Source organism: Pan troglodytes, chromosome 7 (assembly GCF_028858775.2).
Source record: "Pan troglodytes isolate AG18354 chromosome 7, NHGRI_mPanTro3-v2.0_pri, whole genome shotgun sequence".
NCBI classification, from domain to species: domain Eukaryota; kingdom Metazoa; phylum Chordata; class Mammalia; order Primates; family Hominidae; genus Pan; species Pan troglodytes.
In genome coordinates this window covers 101,427,071-101,450,091 of record NC_072405.2, presented here as the reverse complement: position 1 = coordinate 101,450,091, position 23,021 = coordinate 101,427,071, and the positions used below count along the sequence as shown (strand labels likewise).

At 38.7% G+C, this 23,021-nt stretch overlaps 1 protein-coding gene across 5 annotated transcripts in view; it reads right to left on the bottom strand.

The window, feature by feature from the left end:
* LRRC69 (leucine rich repeat containing 69) overlaps positions 1 to 23,021 on the bottom strand; it is a 134,132-nt gene that overhangs the window by 10,833 nt on the left and 100,278 nt on the right. For all 5 annotated transcript variants that reach the window (XM_001137722.6, XM_063816409.1, XM_016959661.3 and 2 more), the window contains 2 exons: positions 17,867 to 17,968; positions 7,515 to 7,694 (listed from right to left, as the gene is read on the bottom strand). In XM_001137722.6, coding sequence (XP_001137722.1) covers positions 7,515 to 7,694; positions 17,867 to 17,968 — 282 coding nt within the window. The remainder of the gene's footprint in view (positions 1 to 7,514; positions 7,695 to 17,866; positions 17,969 to 23,021) is intronic.

The window sequence follows — 23,021 nt, the reverse complement described above, 5'->3', positions numbered from 1 at the left end:
AAACAATTTTTAAATCCACATCACCAGGTCTAGCCTCTCTTTGTCAAGCAAAAATGTCATCATACCCCACTACTTCAACAACTCTAAGTAGCTATTACGGGCTAAACTGTGTCACCCAAAAATCCATATGTCTTAAACCCCAGTATCTCCGAATGTCACTGTTTTTGGAGATAGGGTCTTTAAAGTGTTACTTAGATTAAAACGAAGTCAAGTAAAGTGAGCTCTAATCCAATATGACTGACAGCCTTATGAGAAGAGGAAATTTGGACACAGACACGTACCAAAGGAAGACCATGTGAAGACACAGGAAAGATCCAGCCATGTAGAGGCCGAAAAGAGAGGCTGCAGGAGAAGCCAACCCCTCCTGGCACCTTGCTTTCAGACTTCTAGCCTCCAGAATTGTTAATAAATCAATTCCTGTTGTGTAAGCCACCCAGTCTGTGATACTTTGTTATACAGCCCTAGCAACTTATACACTAGCTTTTGAAATTAAGCTCAAACTTCACATAAAAGAGTCACTGTAACCTCACACTGCTGTTCTCTCCAACTTCATCTCTCATACCTCACCTTCCGTGACTTCACTGTACTCATTGTGCAATTTATATTTGCACAATATTACCTCTGCACAGGCAACTGCCTAGCCTGAAATGCTTATCCACTAGTTCTTTATCTATTCTAAATGCCTCCCTAGCCTTCAAAGCACATTTCTAAGAAATGCCTCTTAAAATTACTTAACATTTATTATGGATTCGCCAAACACAATCACTGTGGTAGGCACCAGGGTTAAGCCAGGGACTATCCCATTTACTGGAGATGCCTTCTTCTCACAGCATCCTGTGCAGCTTCACATCTGCTTATCATAAGAATGCAATCATTCTTTCTTTCTTGTCTGAAAGCCTTGGTTTACAAAACACACACACATAAAAAAAATATACTTATTCAGCACCTACTATATGCTACCTTTGTTGAGCACCCACTGTACTAAGCACTGTTTATGCATTACCTCATGATCCCTAACCACAGTTCTGTGTGATGGGTACTATTATTATTGCCATTTGACAGGATGAGGAAGCTTAGCCTTGAAGAGGAAAGTAAGAGGACACAGGTGGCAAGTGGTAGGGCTGGACATCAAACCTAACTTGTCAGATTCCAATCCTTATTATCCCACTTCTCCTGGGAACATGTGAGTTTCTCAAGGATCAGGGTTCTGTATTCCCAGCCCTGGCAAATAATCTGACACATAGTTAGAAAAAAATAAATAAGTTTCAGTGGATAAATAAATGAGGACAGAAGAAGGATCTTTAACATAAATGTCTTAAGTTCAGCTGAACTAAATGGGGAAAAACTAGGTTGGAAAAGCATAGGAAACATAGCCCAGACTCTCTGGTTAAGGATCAGGAATAACATGAATGAGTTCCCTGCCCATATCCTCTACTTGGCAGCTTTCTGAAATTGGCAAAATTACTTGGTTTCTCCTTGCCTTGGATTTCTTCCTGGCGTCATGGGGTTATTTTGGACATTAATTGAGGTATTCCAGGTGACATATTTAGCAGAGCACCAGATGCACACTCACTACCAAATAAATTCTGGCTGTTGTTGCTTGTATTAGGTTGTAGTTTCTGAAAGAGAGACATGAAATAAGAGTAGCAGCACATCAGATGGTTTTGAGAGGGAATCTGTCAGAGCACAATTAAACATGGCAACTTGTCCAAGGTGTTCAGAACATCACCAGTGGAAAGCAGGATGTTTTGAAAACTGTTTCCAAGTAATCTGACATGCTGTACTCATTAAATGTCTCTTGAATATAACAATCCATTCCAGATGATAATGTGAACAATTCACAGATAGCTACATATGTGATCAAGATTACATATTTACTCCCATCTTGAGGACCAACATACATTTCTATCCTCATTTTCCCACCGATGAGCTGTCTTTTCTTTGTATTTAAGGTCCAGCTGGTTTTAACTTTCAAATTCCTGCTCAACCACTATTTTAATGTTCTCTTTGGCTATCTGTTTAGTTCTAGATTCTGGGCTTTTAAAAATTTTAACATTAGCCTTCCTTGGCAGCACCTTTGCCAGATTTTTCTTATGATACATAGAGATGTAATATGTTGACAAACTAATTAAAGGAGGAGATGGTATTCAAATCCAGATCTGATTTATCATCCTGTAGAAATAAAATTTTATCAGGTATTGTCCGAAGCTCTCTCTCTATAAAGGTGAACAAAACCAAAATGGTTCTTAAATTCCTTGAGCTTAGTATTCAGTGGTAGAGACAGACACCAACACCAGGTAAATCGATTACTACAAATTTTGCTAAATGCCATGAAGACTTCAAAGCTTTCTGATATAAACACCAACTCAACTTTGACAAAGACATTTCCATAGCAAGAGCATCAAGGTATTGAAAAACTGAACAACTTAAATCACTGTTTCTTATTCATAGAGAACTTTTATAGGCAACCACTACACTAAAGCCCAATATACCTGTAACTGAGATGAGAATGATTTCTCTGATTAGATTCTTCCGCTTTTATTTTTTTGTCTTAAGCACACATGGTTATGTCTAGTAAGACATAATTTGTACATGACTGGATCAAGAGGAAAACACTTCTAGCCTTCCTTTTAGTCTCCCAATTCACATGCAACATTTTACAATACTTGGCAGTGTCAAAAACTCTGGTAAAGGACATTGTGAGAAAAATTGTAGTAGCTCTACACCACAACCACAGCTGATTTAGGTCTTTTACTCTGGACTAGCTCTGTGGATCCTGTCTATCAGGCTGTCTGTCAGGATCCACAGAGCTAGTTCAGAGTAAATACCTGATATCAGGTGACGTGAATACCTTGGCATCAGGTGATGTGTAAATACCTGACATCAGGTGATGTGAACTCTGATGACTGTTCCTGGATTTCATTCTACAGGATTATAAATGAACTACGTAGAGCAGCTGTTGTAAAATCTGTACTCTGCTTCTTGGAAAGTAAACAGGCCAGTAACGTGAGCCTCCATGTCCTAAGCGTGGGTTAGTATAGCTAAAATAACCTACATATTTTCTGGCTCATATATTGTGTTATCCATTGTAACTCTTGATAAAATCTCTCTACTTGGTATGAAGGATAGCTTTATTTATCCATTCATTCATTCATTCATTCATATTTTTTATAATTCGAATCTATTCTTCTATTTTTGCCCTGGAAAGTAATAATACAATCTTTCTAGGTAGGCTACATTCTTGGCTTGTGTCAATATCAAATTTGTTTTGGACAAGATGCATCCTGAAAGGCAAAAAATAGTAACAGATAAGGCCAATGGAAAAAAATATTAAAAATCGGCAACTCTAGGTAAAGGGTATACAAATGTTCATTGTATTATTCATTCAAGTTATGTGTTGTTTTCCAATTTCTCAAACTAAAAAGTTGGTGGAAAAAAAGTTGTCCTTGTTGAACCTCATGATGAACAACACATATAGTGAAGTTCATGAAAGAAAGTTTCACAATTACAGTTTTGAGAAAGATAATGTATCTCTGAACATAAGTAGTGATGATCTCATCCAGGAGTTAGAAATGTAAACTTATGAAACAACTAATAATTCTAGTAAGAATACATTATCAGCATTCACATGCACTCATCGATTGTCCCTGGGGAGGCCATGGGCTGTGAAAGGCGAAAGGCCTAATCCAGGCTCTGGAGATCCTTGGGAACATAGCATACTTGTATGCAGGAGCCTTTGTTCTGCTTACAGTGGAGTAAAGTGAAAGACTTTCAGCATAGGGTCCAAGAAGCAGACTGACAGAGCAAACTCTACAGTGTGCCTGAAGGCAGCCATAGTAAGAATTCTCCCCAGCATAGAGGCCATATTAAGGTGTTTGTCATCTTCCAGTGCTCCACAGTGGATTTACTCCTTCACCAACACCTCCTTTTCTTTTTTCACTATTAGCTATACTACACCTTTGTCACTAACAATTCATTAATTCATATATTCAACCAATGAATATTCATTCAACTTTTTTTATATTCAACTTTTTGTTATGTGTGAGAAACCACATAGGCCTTGCTTAGTAAGGTGTGTAAGACACAACCATTTCCCTGTGGTACTGGGACAGCCCTAAACAGGGAGAGCAGAGATTCTCAGCCCTGACTGCACATGAAAATCAACTAGAAATCTTTTTTTTTTTTTTTTTTTGAGACGGAGTCTTTCTCTGTCGCCCAGGCTGGAGTGCAGTGGCACGATCTCAGCTCACTGCAAGCTGCTCCTCCTGGGTTCACACCATTTTCCTGCCTCAGCATCCCGAGTAGCTGGGACTACAGGTGACCGCCACCATGCCCGGCTAATTTTTTGTATTTTTTTTAGTAGACACGGGGTTTCACTGTGTTAGCCAGGATGGTCTTGATCTCCTGACCTCGTGATCTGACCGCCTCGGCCTCCGAAAGTGCTGGGATTACAGGCGTGAGCCACCGTGCCCGGCTAGAAATCTTCATAAAAATGTGGATGCTCAGGATCCTACTGCTACAGACTCTGATTTAGTAGTTCTAGGGTAGGATAATCTGTATTTTTTAAAAGATTCTTTGGTAAATTTGGTGAGTGGCTGGTGATAAGATACACTGAGGCCGGGCACAGTGGCTTACGCTTGTAATCCCAGCACTTTGGGAGGCCAAGGCAGGCAGATCACCTGAGATCAGGAGTTCGAGACAAGCCTGGCCAACATGGTAAAACCCCATCTCTACTAAAAATACACACACACAAAAAAGCCAGGTGTGGTGGTGGCCACCTGTAATCCCAGCTACTTGAGAGGCCGAGGCAGGAGAATTGCTTGAACACAGGAGATGGAGGCTGCAGTGAACCAAGATCACCACCACTGCACTTTAGGCTGGGTGACAGAGCCAGACTTTGTCTCGGAAAGAAAGAAAAAAAAAAGATAGGTATAAGCATATTCACAACTCAGATCCTTTATTGGCACAAAGACTACTGGAGCATAATGATACCCTAAATCACTTGAACAACAGGATTTAGAATCAAACTCTTTAGAGATAGAGATGATGTTAGAGGTCATATATCTAGTTCCCTACCAAAATCTTCCCACTCACCCACACACACACTCACAGCTAACAATGAGTCCTAGACTTCCCAGCATGCCTAACAGACTAGATAGGAGTCTACAGCTTCCAGGTTGCTCAGGCTCCCAGATTTTGCAGGAGTCTCATACTTAACCATGTGCAAAAACAGAACTTCTATCTCTCCCCAACAAGCCTACTTCTCCCTTAGTCTTCCCTATTTTAGTAATAAAAAAAAAAATCTGCTTTACACAGTTCTGTAGGCCAAAAAAACCTGGAAATCTATGTCTTATCACTTCTTTCTCCAAGATGCATCTTCAATCCATAATTTCCCTCCACTGCCACTGCGATCATCATCTCTCAGCTGGTCTAGTGCAAATAGCTTACTGCCTAATCTCACTTTCTTGCCCTCTAATTCATTCTCTATGCAGATGTTATATTGTTAAAATGTAAATTAGGATATACCACTCTTTTACTTAAAATTCCTCAAATGTGTCTCATCACACATTAAATAGAAGCCAAATTCCTAATGTAAACTACGTGGTATTTTGTGATCTAACTCCTGCCTATCTCAACTCTCCTAGTCAATTAATACTTTCTAATCACACTGAACCATTTTTCAGTTCCTCGAATCAAAAAGTGATTTCCCATTAATACACACTGTTCCTACTGGAACAGTTTCCTGGAAACACTCTTCCACAATTCTACCTGACCTTCTTTACCTTTGAGGTGTCATTTAAAATATCATTTCCTCTGTGAAGACTTCCCTTATCCCAGATTTAAAGAAGGGCTTCCCTGATACTCTTCCTTGTGAAACCCATTGGTTATGGGCTGAATTGTGTTTCTGCCAAAATTCATATGTTGAAGTCCTAACATCCAGTGCCCCCAAAAGTCACCTTGTTTGGAAATAGGGCCTTTACCAAGATGATCAAATTAAATGACACCTGATTTTAAACTTCTAGCCTCTACAACTGTGAGACAATACATTTCTCTTGTTTTCTTTTGTTTGTTTGTTTTGTTTTTGTTTTTGTTTTTGTTTTAGACAGAGTCTCGCTCTGTTGCCTAGGCTGGAGTGCAGTGGTGCAATCTCGGTTCACTACAACCTCTGCCTCCCAGATTCAAGTGATTCTCCTGTCTCAGTCTCCCAAGAAGCTGGGATTACAGGCGCCCATCACCACACCCAGGTAATTTTTGTATTTTTAGTAGAGATGTGATTTTATCATATTGGCCAGACTGGTCTCAAACTCCTGACCTCAGGTGATCCACCCACCTCGACTTCACAAAGTGCTGGGATTACAGGTGTGAGCCACTGCACCCAGCCTAAATTTCTCTTGTTTTAAGCCACCTAGTTTGTAGTACTTCGTTATGTCAGCCCTAGCAAACTAATATACCATTCTTTTATGTCATGTTAGTCAGAATTTATGTTACATTTGTGTTTACTTATTTGTTTGTCTCCTTCACTAGATGACAATTTTCAGAATGGCAGAAACTGCAGCTGTTTTTATTAATTTATTTAAAATTATCCCCCAATATTATACTATGCTAGCCCAAGGAAGGCCAAGGGCTCACCAAGAGCAGAAAGGAATTCTGGTATTAAAAGCAAACATTGGACAGTCTAGAACAAGTGTGGGAAAACTATGGTCCCCAGGCCAAATTTGACCCACCTCCTGTTTTCATAAGACTTGTAAGCTAAGAAAGGTTTTCACATTTTTAAATGGTTGAAAAAAAAATCAAAATAAAATAATATTTCATGATATGTTAACAATTATATGAAATTTAAATTCACAAGTAAAGTTTTATTAGAACACAGCTACATTCATTTACATATTATCTAGAGCTGCATTCATGCTACAAAGGAGAGTCAAGTAGTAGTCACACAGATCACACTGTCTACAAGGCCTAAAATATTTACTATCTGGCCGCTTAGAGAAAAAGGAGTTTGCTGAGCTCTGGTCTAGAACACGCCTTATGGGCTATGTGAACTGCCCTGGGATTCACAACTCCTGGGTAACATAATGTTGCAGGTGCACATTCATGCGTATTTAGTGTTCTAGAACACCATCATGATATAAACTAGCCAGCACATTCACCTTTTCTACACCAAGAATTCCACGACAGACTACTGACCAATTCTTCTTCTGAGAAGAATTTAGTTCTGATTTTATTATTAATATTCATGAACAAAAGGGATTTACTGATTAAAAACTTTCAACTTTCATGAAATTTTGCTAGAATGCATGTATTTTGATAAATTTGGGAGTCTATGAATGTAAATATAATGGGTGATGATGATTATTACCGACACTTATCCAAATTTGTCTATCCAAAATTTACAGTATACTATCCTATAAGCCAATCATAGGTACAAATCTAGTTAGTATTAACTGATTTAGATAAGAACAAAGGATAGGAATCAGTATTATCCTCATATTCGCACAAAAAGCATCATTTACCTTTGGTGGAGGAACAAATCGAACACATTCCAGCCATACGGTTATAAAGTACTGTCCACATATTGCACATGTTTTTCCCTGAGAGATCATGCTCCTGACTTGTGGGTACCGTTCTATGCCATCCATTAGGAAAGGGTTATTTTCTGCTAGCTGATTCATTACAAATCTTGATGTTATTTCCTAAATTGAAAAAAAAATACAGATCCTCAGATTGTTTTCAAAACTGTTTTACATTACATTGATTTCCATTTCATTAGATAAAGTGTATGGCTTATTATCTACATTCTGTTAAATTAAGATTCTGCAGTGTATCTAATGAATTGTGTTGTAAATGACTGGCATTGCAAATAAGTTTGGTTTTCATCAATATAAGAACAATAAGTTTCTTACATTGTCATATTTCTACATCTCTTACATATAGGAATCCAAGTCATAATACATTTGCATTACACATTTTATAAAGTTAGATACAGTTTAGGTTTAAATCTGGCACCTCTCATTACAATAAGCAAAAACTGTACAAACATTCAGACTGGATTCAAAAATGAATTTTGTCATGTTCACTAAGGTCTAAATCCTAACTACTTAAACTGTGGTTCACAGACTGCATCACATGGGAGCTTATTAGATATGCAGAATGTCAGACACACTCCAGACCTACTGAATCAAAATCTGCAATTTAACTAGTTCCTCAGGTAATCTATATGCATATTGAAATTTGAGAAGCACTGGTCTAAATTCCTTGCTGCACTGAGAACCTGAATAGCGCCATCAAAAAAGCAATGATTTCTATGAACCAAACATCTGAATTTAATCTCAGTTAAACCTATCTACCTAGATATGTTCAGAAAATTGACTTGCAATAATAATAATAAAATACTAAATAATAAAGGGAGGAAGTAAGAAAATGGAAGTTGCCTTTCACTAGGGCTATCATCTTAATAAAAATATATTACATAATGCATAAAATTAAATCTTCACTGACCAAGCAAAGAAAATAAATAAACATTTGCCTGAATCCATTAAATTTTCTCCATTGTTTTTGTCAGTAGCATGGAAGTCCTGTATAAATGTTACACAAACACTGCTTGAAATTTTAATAGTGTTTGGGGATGATTTATTTGGTACTTTTTTTTCCCGACAAAAGTGAAAGATTTCCCAGTAGTATTGAAATAGTCCACATAAAGCTTGGATAGGAATTTTTGAAAATACGTATATACACACATAATCTTTCATGCATTCACCCCATGCATGAAATTAATTTAATTTAATTTTAAAGAAATTTATTTAAAAACTTAAAAAATAACAGCAAAATCTTATAAATTGCTGTGTCCATTTCCTATTATCCTATCCCTCCCAATAAACAAGCACCCGAGAAAGCTGCCTTTATACAGTAAACAGCCCTGAGCATGGATTCTTTATTTGTCTGATCCTTCAACAGCACAACCTCCTACCCACTTAAGCTCATTCTCCTGGGTGGTTGCATGACTGAGGTCATGCTTTCACACTAATATTACAAGGGTGCCTAAATCAGATGTTTATTTTCACCCTTTCTCCAACTACTTAAGCAGATCATAGCTTGTGATTCTTAAATAAATACTGATTTTATAGGTGGGCTTTTCGCTACACGAATTCAATGGCCAAGTCTTATTATAAAGCTGTAGAAAACTCATGGATAAGGATTCACTACCCAAAATAGCAGATGATAGAAGCATTTGCTGAAATACCAGGGACCTAAAAATAGGTTCATATAGATCACTTTTTCCATTTATGATTTCTGGACCCAAACATGTTTGTTGCACTCAGTATATCTGACAGCTCTTACATCAACTATTATTTATATTTTTCTTTTACTTATTGCCAATGTGTTACTTTGGAAGGATAGCATACACCATTAAAATATAAAGTTCTTACTTGGAAATGTGAGTATATATAAAATAAAATACTATTGGCATGACCAATAGTATCTTTTAGGACATCTCTTAGAGATGCATTCAATGCAATTTTTGAGAGTATACAATTTAATGATGGTCTAATTCCAGTGTTATTTAAAAGTCAAGAAATCTTTTATAGACCAAAGTGGTCTATAAAAATATTTCAAAATGCTCAAATTGCTCCTTTTAGATAGCTTATATGCTATTTTCTTAGAATATTTGTAAGTTAATTATAATTCATCATAAATGAAATTGATTTTATATGTCCTACATTTTCCTTACACATAATTTTTGAGTTATTAAATTATACACATAAAAATTATATATTATGAAAAATATAAAATGTAAAAACAAATATGAATCCTTAGGAGTGATACATTTTGGAACTATTGTATACTCAGGTGTTACTATGTGTATGATAAGCACTAAAACGTAGCATCAAGAGCAAAAATTCAAAGTCTGAGACAAATACATGCATAGGTGTAAATTCTGGCTCTATGACTTATTTGCTGTGTGGTCATATTTCGATGAACCCTTAACTTCCCTGGTCTTGAACACCTCATCTGTAAAGTTGGGATTTTTTCCAATACTATCACAAAGAGTTTGGAGAATTAAATTACATAAAAACGGTAAACCATTTAGCCTGGCATCTACTAATGCAGTATATTCCCGCTAATATTTTTCTATAATATAGTTATTAGCATTAAATTTTACTTCATAAATCTCTGAGGTGAGGTAAAGTTTCTAAAATCTTTACCAAGGCATAACCCATATCATAGTTCCTAGAATTCTTTGACACAGCAAGTACTTTAATCAGTAACATTGACTAAATGCCCAGTAGAAATAACTCTTACTTTAAGTACAAATCAATTTAAGTCACTTTTCTGAGAAGAATTCTTAGGGATACTCTTAAAACTACACACATCATTTACATATTACAGGCATAGATAGCTACTTCCACTAAACACATTGTAAAAATTAGCTTTTGGAGACGGGAGGAGCCAAGATGGCCGAATAGGAACAGCTCCGGTCTACAGCTCCCACCGTCAGCGACGCAGAAAACGGGTGATTTCTGCATTTCCATCTGAGGTACCAGGTTCATCTCACTAGGGAGTGCCAGACAGTGGGCGCCGGTCAGTGGGTGCGCGCACCGTGCGCGAGCCGAAGCAGGGTGAGGCATTGCCTCACTCGGGAAGCGCAAGGGGTCAGGGAGTTCCCTTTCCTAGTCAAAGAAAGGGGTGACGGACGGCACCTGGAAAATCGGGTCACTCCCACCCTAATACTGTGCTTTTCCGACGGGCTTAAAAAACGGCGCACCACGAGATAATATCCCGCACCTGTCTCGGAGGGTCCTACGCCCATGGAGTCTCGCTGATTGCTAGCACAGCAGTCTGAGATCAAACTGCAAGGCGGCAGCGAGGCTGGGGGAGGGGCGCCCGCCATTGCCCAGGCTTGATTAGGTAAACAAAGCAGCCAGGAAGCTCCAACTGGGTGGAGCCCACCACAGCTCACGGAGGCCTGCCTGCCTCTGTAGGCTCCACCTCTGGGGGCAGGGCACAGACAAACAAAAAGACAGCAGTAACCTCTGCAGACTTAAATGTCCCTGTCTGACAGCTTTGAAGAGAGCAGTGGTTCTCCCAGTACGCAGCTGGAGATCTGAGAACAGGCAGACTGCCTCCTCAAGTGGGTCCCTGACCCCTGACCCCGAGCAGCCTAACTGGGAGGCACCCCCCAGCAGGGGCACACTGACACCTCACACGGCAGGGTACTCCAACAGACCTGCAGCTGAGGGTACTGTCTGTTAGAAGGAAAACTAACAAACAGAAAGGACATCCACACCAAAAACCCATCTGTACATCACCATCATCAAAGACCAAAAGTAGATAAAACCACAAAGATGGGGAAAAAACAGAACAGAAAAACTGGAAACTCTAAAAAGCAGAGCGCCTCTCCTCCTCCAAAGGAACGCAGTGCCTCACCAGCAATGGAACAAAGCTGGACGGAGAACGACTTTGACAAGCTGAGAGAAGGAGGCTTCAGACGATCAAATTACTCTGAGCTACGGGAGGACATTCAAACCAAAGGCAAAGAAGTTGAAAACTTTGAAAAAAATTTAGAAGAATGTATAACTAGAATAACCAATACAGAGAAGTGCTTAAAGGAGCTGATGGAGCTGAAAACCAAGGCTCGAGAACTACGTGAAGAATGCAGAAGCCTCAGGAGCCGATGCGATCAACTGGAAGAAAGGGTATCAGCGATGGAAGATGAAATGAATGAAATGAAGCGAGAAGGGAAGTTTAGAGAAAAAAGAATAAAAAGAAATGAGCAAAGCCTCCAAGAAATATGGGACTATGTGAAAAGACCAAATCTACGTCTGCTTGGTGTACCTGAAAGTGATGGGGAGAATGGAACCAAGTTGGAAAACACTCTGCAGGATATTATCCAGGAGAACTTCCCCAATCTAGCAAGGCAGGCCAACGTTCAGATTCAGGAAATACAGAGAACACCACAAAGATACTCCTCGAGAAGAGCAACTCCAAGACACATAATTGTCAGATTCACCAAAGTTGAAATGAAGGAAAAAATGTTAAGGGCAGCCAGAGAGAAAGGTCGGGTTACCCTCAAAGGGAAGCCCATCAGACTAACAGCGGATCTCTCGGCAGAAACCCTACAAGCCAGAAGAGAGTGGGGGCCAATATTCAACATTCTTAAAGAAAATAATTTTCAACCCAGAATTTCATATCCAGCCAAACTAAGCTTCATAAGTGAAGGAGAAATAAAATACTTTACAGACAAGCAAATGCTGAGAGATTTTGTCACCACCAGGCCTCCCCTAAAAGAGCTCCTGAAGGAAGCGCTAAACATGGAAAGGAACAACCGGTACCAGCCGCTGCAAAATCATGCCAAAATGTAAAGACCGTCAAGACTAGGAATAAACTGCATCAACTAATGAGCAAAATAATCAGCTAACATCATCATGACAGGATCAAATTCACACATAACAATATTAACTTTAAATGTAAATGGACTAAATGCTCCAATTAAAAGACACAGACTGGCAAATTGGATAAAGAGTCAAGACCCATCAGTGTGCTGTATTCAGGAAACCCATCTCACGTGTAGAGACACACATAGGCTCAAAATAAAAGGATGGAGGAAGATCTTCCAAGCAAATGGAAAACAAAAAAAGGCAGGGGTTGCAATCCTAGTCTCTGATAAAACAGACTTTAAACCAATAAAGATCAAAAGAGACAAAGAAGGCCATTACATAATGGTAAAGGGATAAATTCAACCAGAAGAGCTAACTATCCTAAATATATATGCACCCAATACAGGAGCACCCAGATTCATAAAGCAAGTCCTGAGTGACCTACGAAGAGACTTAGACTCCCACACATTAATAATGGGAGACTTTAACACCCCACTGTCAACATTAGACAGATCAACGAGACAGAAAGTCAACAAGGATACCCAGGAATTGAACTCAGCTCTGCACTAAGCGGACCTAATAGACATCTACAGAACTCTCCACCCCAAATCAACAGAATATACATTTTTTTCAGCACCACACCACACCTATTCCAAAATTGACCACATACTTGGAAGTAAAGCTCTCCTCAGCAAATGTAAAAGAACAGAAATTAAAACAAACTGTCTCTCAGACCACAGTGCAATCAAACTAGAACTCAGGATTAAGAATCTCACTCAAAACTGCTCAACTACATGGAAACTGAACAACCTGCTCTTGAATGAGTACTGGGTACATAACGAAATGCAGGCAGAAATAAAGATGTTCTTTGAAACCAACGAGAACAAAGACACAACATACCAGAATCTCTGGGACGCATTCAAAGCAGTGTGTAGAGGGAAATTTATAGCACTAAATGCCCACAAGAGAAAGCAGGAAAGATCCAAAATTGACACCCTAACATCACGATTAAAAGAACTAGAAAAGCAAGAGCAAACACATTCAAAAGCTATCAGAAGGCAAGAAATAACTAAAATCAGAGCAGAACTGAAGGAAATAGAGACACAAAAAACCCTTTAAAAAATTAATGAATCCAGGAGCTGGTTTTTTGAAAGGATCAACAAAATAGATAGACCACTAGCAAGACTAATAAAGAAAAAAAGAAGAATCAAATAGACGCAATAAAAAATGATAAAGGGGTTATCACCACTGATCCCACAGAAATACAAACTACCATCAGAGAATACTACAAACACCTCTACGCAAATAAACTAGAAAATCTAGAAGAAATGGATAAATTCCTCGACACATACACTCTCCCAAGACTAAACCAGGAAGAAGTTGAATCTCTGAATAGACCAATAACAGGATCTGAAATTGTGGCAATAATCAATAGCTTACCAACCAAAAAGAGTCCAGGACCAGATGGATTCACAGCCGAATCATGAGTGAACTCCCATTCACAATTGCTTCAAAAAGAATAAAATACCTAGGAATCCAACTTACAAGGGATGTGAAGGACCTCTTCAAGGAGAACTACAAACCACTGCTCAATGAAATAAAAGAGGATACAAACAAATGGAAGAACATTCCATGCTCATGGGTAGGAAGAATCAATATCGTGAAAATGGCCATACTGCCCAAGGTAATTTACAGATTCAGTGCCATCCCCATCAAGCTACCAATGCCTTTCTTCACAGAATTGGAAAAAACTACTTCAAAGTTCATATGGAACCAAAAAAGAGCCCGCATCGCCAAGTCAATCCTAAGCCAAAAGAACAAAGCTGGAGGCATCACACTACCTGACTTCAAACTATACTACAAGGCTACAGTAACCAAAACAGCATGGTACTGGTACCAAAACAGAGATATAGATCAATGGAACAGAACAGAGCCCTCAGAAATAACGCCGCATATCTACAACTATCTGATCTTTGACAAACCTGAGAAAAACAAGCAATGGGGAAAGGATTCCCTATTTAATAAATGGTGCTGGGAAAACTGGCTAGCCATATGTAGAAAGCTGAAACTGGATCCCTTCCTTACACCTTATACAAAAATCAATTCAAGATGGAATAAAGACTTAAACGTTAGACCTAAAACCATAAAAACCCTAGAAGAAAACCTAGGCAATACCATTCAGGACATAGGCATGGGCAAGGACTTCATGTCTAAAACACCAAAAGCAATGGCAACAAAAGCCAAAATTGACAAATGGGATCTAATTAAACTAAAGAGCTTCTGTACAGCAAAAGAAACTACCATCAGAGTGAACAGGCAACCTACAAAATGGGAGAAAATTTTTGCAACCTACTCATCTGACAAAGGGCTAATATCCAGAATCTACAAAGAACTCAAACAAATTTACAAGAAAAAAACAAACAACCCCATCAAAAAGTGGGCAAAGGACATGAACAGACACTTCTCAAAAGAAGACATTTATGCAGCCAAAAAACACATGAAAAAATGCTCATCATCACTGGCCATCAGAGAAATGCAAATCAAAACCACAATGAGATACCATCTCACACCAGTTAGAAGAGCAATCATTAAAAAGTCAGGAAACAACAGGTGCTGGAGAGGATGTGGAGAAATAGGAACACTTTTACACTGTTGATGGGACTGTAAACTAGTTCAACCATTGTGGAAGTCAGTGTGGCGATTCCTCAGGGATCTAGAACTATAAATACCATTTGACCCAGCCATCCCATTACTGGGTATATACCCAAAGGACTATAAATCATGCTGCTGTAAAGACACATGCACATGTATGTTTATTGCGGCACTATTCACAATAGCAAAGACTTGGAACCAACCCAAATGTCCAACAATGATAGACTGGATTAAGAAAATGTGGCACATATACACCATGGAATACTATGCAGCCATAAAAAATGATGAGTTCATGTCCTTTGTAGGGACATGGATGAAATCAGAAATCATCATTCTCAGTAAACTATAACAAGAACAAAAAACCAAACACCGCATATTCTCACTCATAGGTGGGAATTGAACAATGAGATCACATGGACACAGGAAGGGGAATATCACACTCTGGGGACTGGGGTGGGGTGGGGGGAGGGGGGAGGGATAGCATCGGGAGATATACCTAATGCTAGATGACGAGTTAGTGGGTGCAGCGCACCAGCATGGCACATGTGTACATATGTAACTAACCTGCACAATGTGCACATGTACCCTAAAACTTTAAGTATAATAATAAAAGAAAAAAAAATTAACTTTTGTGCTCCTGGACCCAACAGTTCTGAAAATTAGAACAATTTCTCTCTCATTCACCGCCCTCACAGACAAGGTTCTTGTCCTTGAAGGCTCTCTGTAAGACAGCTACCAGATTGGGTTAACTGCTAATTCAGCCTCCTCCACAAACCAGAACCTCCTCCAACCCAGGATGACCCTGTCTCCATTTCCCTCAGCTCCCTATATCCCCTTTCTGAACCAATATTGCAGCTGGGAGTCTGGAACCCAACTGCTTAAGTTGGCGTCATTGTCCCAACACTTAGAAGCTCTGTGACCTCAGATAAGTTATTTGACCTCCCTGAATCTCCATTTCTATATCTATAAAAAGTGGTCAATAATGATACCTATCTTTTTAGGGTTAGTAGAGGACTAAATTAGTTTATTCCTGTTAAGTGCTTAGAACAGTACTTTGTCCATAATAGGCATAAAATAAGTGTTAGCTGCTATTATTATACTGAAATGATTGATGAAAGGAGAAAAAATAAGTTATACGGGAATAAAAAATTAAATACAACTGTTACTCAAATTATTTACTATTAAATTTCAAATGAGTTGTTTTTCTGTTACAGAAGAGTAAGAAATAATGCTGTTTGTGAAAATATTCTGTGAAAGGGAATCTGAAAAAAATAAATCAAACTTTACAAGATGTCAGTTCTTTGGCCCAGCAGTTACATTTTTAGGGATAATATGCACGGGAACTAAAAATGTACTGTGAGAATGGTCACTGTCCCTTTGCTTTTTGTTGTTGTTGCTTTTTGACTTTGGGGGGTGTTTTTTGAGACAGGATCCTGCTCTGTCACCCAGGCTGGAGTGCAGTAGCATGAACCCAACTCATTGCAGACTCAACCTACTGGGCTCAAGCCTCCTGAGTACCTGAGACCACAGGCACACACCGCCATGCCTGGCTAAGGTTTTTAAAATTTTGTAGAGATGGGGTCTCACTCTGTTGGCCAGGCTGGTCTCAAACTCCTGGGCTCGAGCAATCATCCTGCCATGACCTCTCAAATTGCTGGGGCCTCAGGCATGAGACACTGTGCCCAGCCTTGTATCTTTGTTTATAAAGGCTAAAAAGCCAGAAAATTATTAATAATTTAAACATCCAACAGTGGGGAAGTAATTAAAAATATTATGATATCATCATATACAGAATACCATGTATTCATCAAAAAAGATGTCATGGTCTGGTTTTATTTTGTTTTGTTTTACTGATTGGAAAGCTATTCACAATAATTGAGTGGAAAAACAACTCTATATAGTGTATAGAGTTTGAACTCATCTTTAATTACAAAAATATTTTGAATGCATAAAAAGTTCTAAAAGAATAAATGTCATAGACCATTAATTTGATTTCTTAGTATTTTTATTAACTTCTATTGGCTTTTTTTGCCCTAATTTCTCTACGGGAGCTTGTATTACTTTTGTAGTAAGAAACTTTTTAAAAGTCAGTATAAGAAATTTTGATTTTCTCCATTGCTCATCTGTATGTTATTGTTTTCTGCAATAAACAGGTATTATTCATACAATAATTTAATTAAAAAAAAAAAAAACAAAGTAAGCCACTGGACAAGACTGGATGTTTCCTGCAGCCAGGAAAGTTGATCCCATACAAATCCTAAAAGTCTTATGAAAATCCTGCACATTAGCCACAGACCCAAATGGATCTCAGAAATCTAAATTCTTGATGGAGAATCATAGCCAAATGTGGGAGGATCTGTGATCTCTGACTTGTCTATTACCAAAGAGTTCTGTAATATGCTTTCCTGTTCCTTCTTTTAATACCATTAACTTGTTTTGCTGAAGTGAACATAGTTTCTGGATCATATTCATTCATCCACTAGGGATAGAGACAAGTAAAAAGGGAGTGAAAGAGGTAAAGACTACACTAAGAACAAATCAATACATCTTTAAATAACACTGAAAAGGCTAAAGTGAAAATAAATTTCTCTCTTTTATTCATCCTACAAAATATTTCCATTTCTCTGAATTAAGTCACTCTGGGAATCAGAGTGACTTAGGATTTCATTGGATTCTATAAGCAAGTCAAAAAGATTATGTATAGGATCCACATTGCCAATGGACTAGGATTACATTAATCATTTGCTGGCTTGGCATGAATGTTTTAAAAGAAAACGCTTTAAAATTTAAATTGTGGCTTTAGTTTGAAGACTTAAGTTAATGAGGTAAGTCTTCACCTGTAGACTCCAGACGTTCTCCTGCTGTGTAGAAATCACTGGCTGCTGCAGGAACAGTGGGTTTCCCTCACAGTAGAATTCCCTCAGCTTCAGATCCTGAAACTTTTCAAACAAAATAAAAACCTTATTGCACAACAAAATAATGAAACTACCTCTAAAGCTACATTTTTAATAAAATTAAACTGAAATTACTTTATTTAGGACTAAAAATCCACAGTAAATACTAATGTGGATTTAAGTCCTAAATAAAGTAATCTAGGGGCACACTGGGGCATAGTCTACTTATCAGAAGCATAAGAATTTAAATGGTGGCATGAATGGCCATGACCTTAGGGGTCACTGGTCATATCCCCATCCTGAACAACTAAGAAAACTTGTTTAGGGTTATAGAACTGGTTAGTAATAGAATAAGCATTAATAAATTGAGTGTTGGGAACATTTTGCAAATGTATTTATTAGAAAACCAAGCATAACAAAAAATAACATCCTAACATACACCTAACATACCTAACATACACCAACCTCTAGATCTCAAAGACTGTCTTATGATCCATTTATGTTTAATGAGGAAAGTAGAAGAAATAAAAGAACATCAAAATGTTCACATTATAACGTATTAGGGACCAAGAAAATATTACTAAAAATACAAAAATTAGCCAGGTGTGGTGGTACATGCCCATAATCCCAGCTACTCGGGAGGCTGAGGCAGGAGAATCCTTTGAACCCCGAGGTGGAGGTTGCACTGAGCCGAGATTGTGCCACTGCACTCCAGCCTGGGCAACAGAGTGAGGGAAAAAAAAAAAAACACACGCAGAAGACGGAAGATATACAGTTCACAAGGATATTTAAACTTCTATGGAGAAAGTCTAAATCCAATTGCACTCTACAACTTCAGTAGAAAAAGAAAAGATTAAGAAGAGAATAAGAAGAGAAAAGAAGAGAAAAGACAATGTCTTACTCTCTTACAGAATATCTTGCCTTGCCTCCCAAAAACCCATGTAGCTTTCACAGTTAACCTAATTTAGGGAGTTATTTCTCTGAACCTAAATTTCAGCTGTAAAATGGGGACATATGACCTATCTTAAGTAGTATGCTGGTAAACCAGGTCCTTGAAATGAAGAAATAAAAAGCCTCAATTTGCAGTGAGTGTTGACTCCACAGTGTAAATCCTCCTGCTATAGCTGATTCAAATCACTGAACACAGAGTTTGGGAAGGGATGTGCAAAATTAGCTCTTGTGAGCCTGGATGAAGTGGCTCCACACCACTGCATCTCACAACATTTATAGGAAAATTAGAGATATTTCCATAATTTGAGCCCAGAATTTGAAACGTAGCAAGCATGCAATGAATTAAAAATAATTGATTTTAAACATCTGGGATATCATGTCATTAGGTTTCAAAAGTACAGGAAATCTTACACAACATAGGCAGATGTTTAAATAAAATACAAAGCTCAAGTCTATGTTGGTATCACCTTGAGTCCTGGTCTCAAAACAGACATTCTAACTTTCTTAATTCAGTTTCCTATGTTAACAATCTCATGGGTACAACCTAGAGTTGAACCCAATGGCAGCTCTAAGTCAGTACTCAGTGTGCTGAAATGAGAAGGGTTATTCCTTGTGCTTCATTCTATGTAACCACCATTCTTTCCTTTTTTGTCCTAAAGGATATCATTCCATAATTTATACTAAACTCACAGTCCTCTAAGAAAAAACCAATACAGAGAGATCAATGTAAAGGAGAAAGAAGGAATAAGTAAAACAGAAATGAGCAAGTGAAGGACACAGAATGATCTTAGAATATTAACATCTTTTAATTATCTTCTCCTTTGTGACCAGAGGAAAAGGCATTTAAGTGAACCCCTGAATAAGTTTGAAGACACTGGATGGTTGAAGGAGTCAGACATAGTCCCTTCAACTGTTTGAAGCAGAGAATAAGACCATATGTCAGTTGAGTTTGGAGGCAGGGTATCAGTGTGAATGGAGACAGGAAGAAAGCAGTGAAGGTTTGAAATGTCCCACAGTTTTCAGTAAAGGAACCTGGACAGAAATATATTATACAGAAGTGCTGAGGGAACCACTGTAATCTACATATTAGTGGTGGCCCCTGTCTGCACAATAATGTGCTTCCCTTTAGCATTCAGCTTCCCAGATCCAACATAAAGAGTCTGCAACATAAGTATGTCAGAAAGTAAAAGAATGAGCATGTTGTGTGTACTAAATATTAAAGGGCAGGACTGCTCCTTTTCAGTCTAGACTGGTTACAGGAAGGAATAACAAGACCAACTCTGATGGACTAGGAGAAAAGAAGACGTGGCAAGACATGAAGTCTCAATGACTTTGACTTAATGACTCATTGAGTGACTTCATGTCATTGAGTCATTAAGTGAAAAGATATGGATATAAAGCAATAAGATAGCTTGAACATACAAGGAACCAGTGGTCACATTGCCATACCAGACCTTAATTCTTCCAATTTAGAGCATGTGAAGGTGATGTCAGGATCTAGACTTGACTGTAGATATGGTTTGCTGAAGTGAAGACTGAGGAAGCTCCTTAAAGTGAAGGATTCAAGGAACTTTGAGGCTAAGATGTCTGTGTCAACTGCCTTCTTGAGTAATGGTCTCAAATATTTGGCTGTCCAATGGACCACTCCAACTGGAAGTTCCATTGGCACCTAAAGTTCTAAATTCTAAGCCTAAATTCATGTTTCCCCCAAATTATGCTTTTTCCTTTTTCTCATCACCCACTTCAAGTCTCTCACCATGTCCTGTCAATTCTACCTTCTTAAAACTTTTGGAAACCTCTCTTTCCACCCTCCATCCCATCCACCTCCTCACCACCCCCACACAATCTTCTCCTACTCCTGGCCACACCCACTACCCACCCCACCTTCATTGGAGGCCTTTGTCTTATGTGAGTTGTTGCAATGGTACTTGAATTCATCTCAGCGCAAAATTTTGCTGAAGAAATGGTTTTCTGAAAGGAAAATTTGGTCATATAACAACCTTGCTTAAAACCTTTCAAGGCTCTCTTTTGTCCATAGGATAAATCCAAAGCCCTCATATGTCATACTTGGCTCTCCTTGGCTGACTCTCCAACCATATATCCTAGTAAGCCCCATCTTTACCCTTTTAAGCTTTCAGAGATACTTAGAGATCTCATGACAGGCCTGTATCTTATCTCACAGTTATGACTCATGCCATACCCTTTTAACTCATCCTACAACTGGGTCATCTCTTCAAAACTAAAATGTCACCCCTCTAAGCTTCTCCAGCCTCTATCGAATGTTTCCTTGTCTCCTCATTGGGCCTGGTATATAAATTAATCATATTACCTATAAATACTCTGAGACAATCATTGTTGAAAAGTCTATCTTCATCTATCAGGCTTTGGTCTCTTTAAACACTATGACTTATGTGACTAATGCAAGCTCAAAATTCAATGCCTAGTACAGAGCTGATGTTCAATAAATGATTTATGAATAAACAAATATCTTCTCAGAAACGCCAGACACATTCGCTTCTCCCTGCGCACTCAAGATTTGCGAAGGCCTTCTTCTCCAGACTTGGTAAATTTTTATAATTGTTCCCACAAAGCCCCAGGCCTCAGGAAGAATATACAAATTTAGCAAGTCCTTCTGTTGCTTCAGACTAGCCCAAAGTAATGAGGGAGATCAGAAGGGGGCTAGATTAGCAGGAGCAGTTATAAAGTAAACTGGGGGTGAGGGAGGAAGCTGAGATTTCACATGGACTCAAAAATAGAACCAATAAGTAGGGTATGACAAATCCCTGTGCATTCTTCAAAGCATCTCAAAATTCATAGCGTTACTCTTTAGTGAGAACTGGGATTTCTAAATAGGCTTAAGGTCAAGTTTCAAGGAGGGGGGAAAAGATTCAAGTGTGGGGGCTAAGGCATCCAAAAATTACATTTAATTAGTAACTCTAAAGGATATTAATACTATTTGTGACCAATGGGAAATTCAAGAAACTGTATGATAAATTTGATATCTAATCAGAATTGTGGAGCAATTAGGCTGATGATATCATTTGAACATAAGAAAGCCAAAAATATCTGTGCTGGGAACCCATGTCTCACATACCCTGCATGAAAGGGAGGGAAAATAGTCAGAAAGTGACCTAGAGTCATAATCCTTCAGTATCTGCTGAATACTTCTCCCAAGAGAAGATCCTTAGAGGGAGTTGAAGAAAAGAGGCTAAGAGCCAAGCCTGGAAAGAAATAGATAACTAAACTCCCAGGCTATAAACACACACACACACACACACACACACACAGATAGAGAGAGAGACAGACAGACAGACAGACAGACACTGAGACCTTCCTCATTCTAGTCAGGGAGAAGCAGATGAAGGCCCCCAAGCCCAGGCCCTGCCCTGCCTTTTGTACCCTAGGCCTTAAAGCCGAAGGGAGAGTCCTCTTCAGGCTTTTCCATTTAGACATCAGCATAGAAATAACTGATCTGGGAGGGCTTATTTGTGTCACCGCACAGTCCCCACCCCATGCCTGCTTTAGACCCCATTTCTGCCCTTGAACTACCTGAGAACCAGTAGCCCGAAGAGGCCTCTACTTACACCCTGCCTGTGTGTGCCAACCCTAACCATGCAATTGCTTTACAATGCAAATCATACCACTTCACTCCCCCTCTTACAACCACCCAGTGGTTTCTCATCTCACTCAAAATGAAATGCACACTCCTCACCCTGGCTTCAGGACTTGGTTATGATTTGGATTCTGCACTATCTCTTTGGCCTCATCTCCCAGTACCTGCTCTCTCACTCTTTCTCCACTTCTCTCTTGTCTCTCTCCACTGTGGTAACACTGGCTTTCTTCCCAAGCATTCTCCACCTTGGGGCCTTTGCATTTCCCTCTTCTTGGAACAATTTGGCCTCAGTTTTGTCCATATCATAAAACATCACAACAAAATGGAGTAAGATCTTTAGTGGTTGAGAGGGAAAGTGCTTATGACCCAAAGATTCAATAACCAGAAAGTTTTCTTTGTTGTTCCAAAGCAACATGAAGACCTTCTCACATGTGCATGAGATATGCACCTTAACCAAAGAAAATTACTCATGACACAGCAGCTGAAAGAGAGTAAGAAAGAAGAATTTGAAGGATACATTCTTTTAGCCTGTCA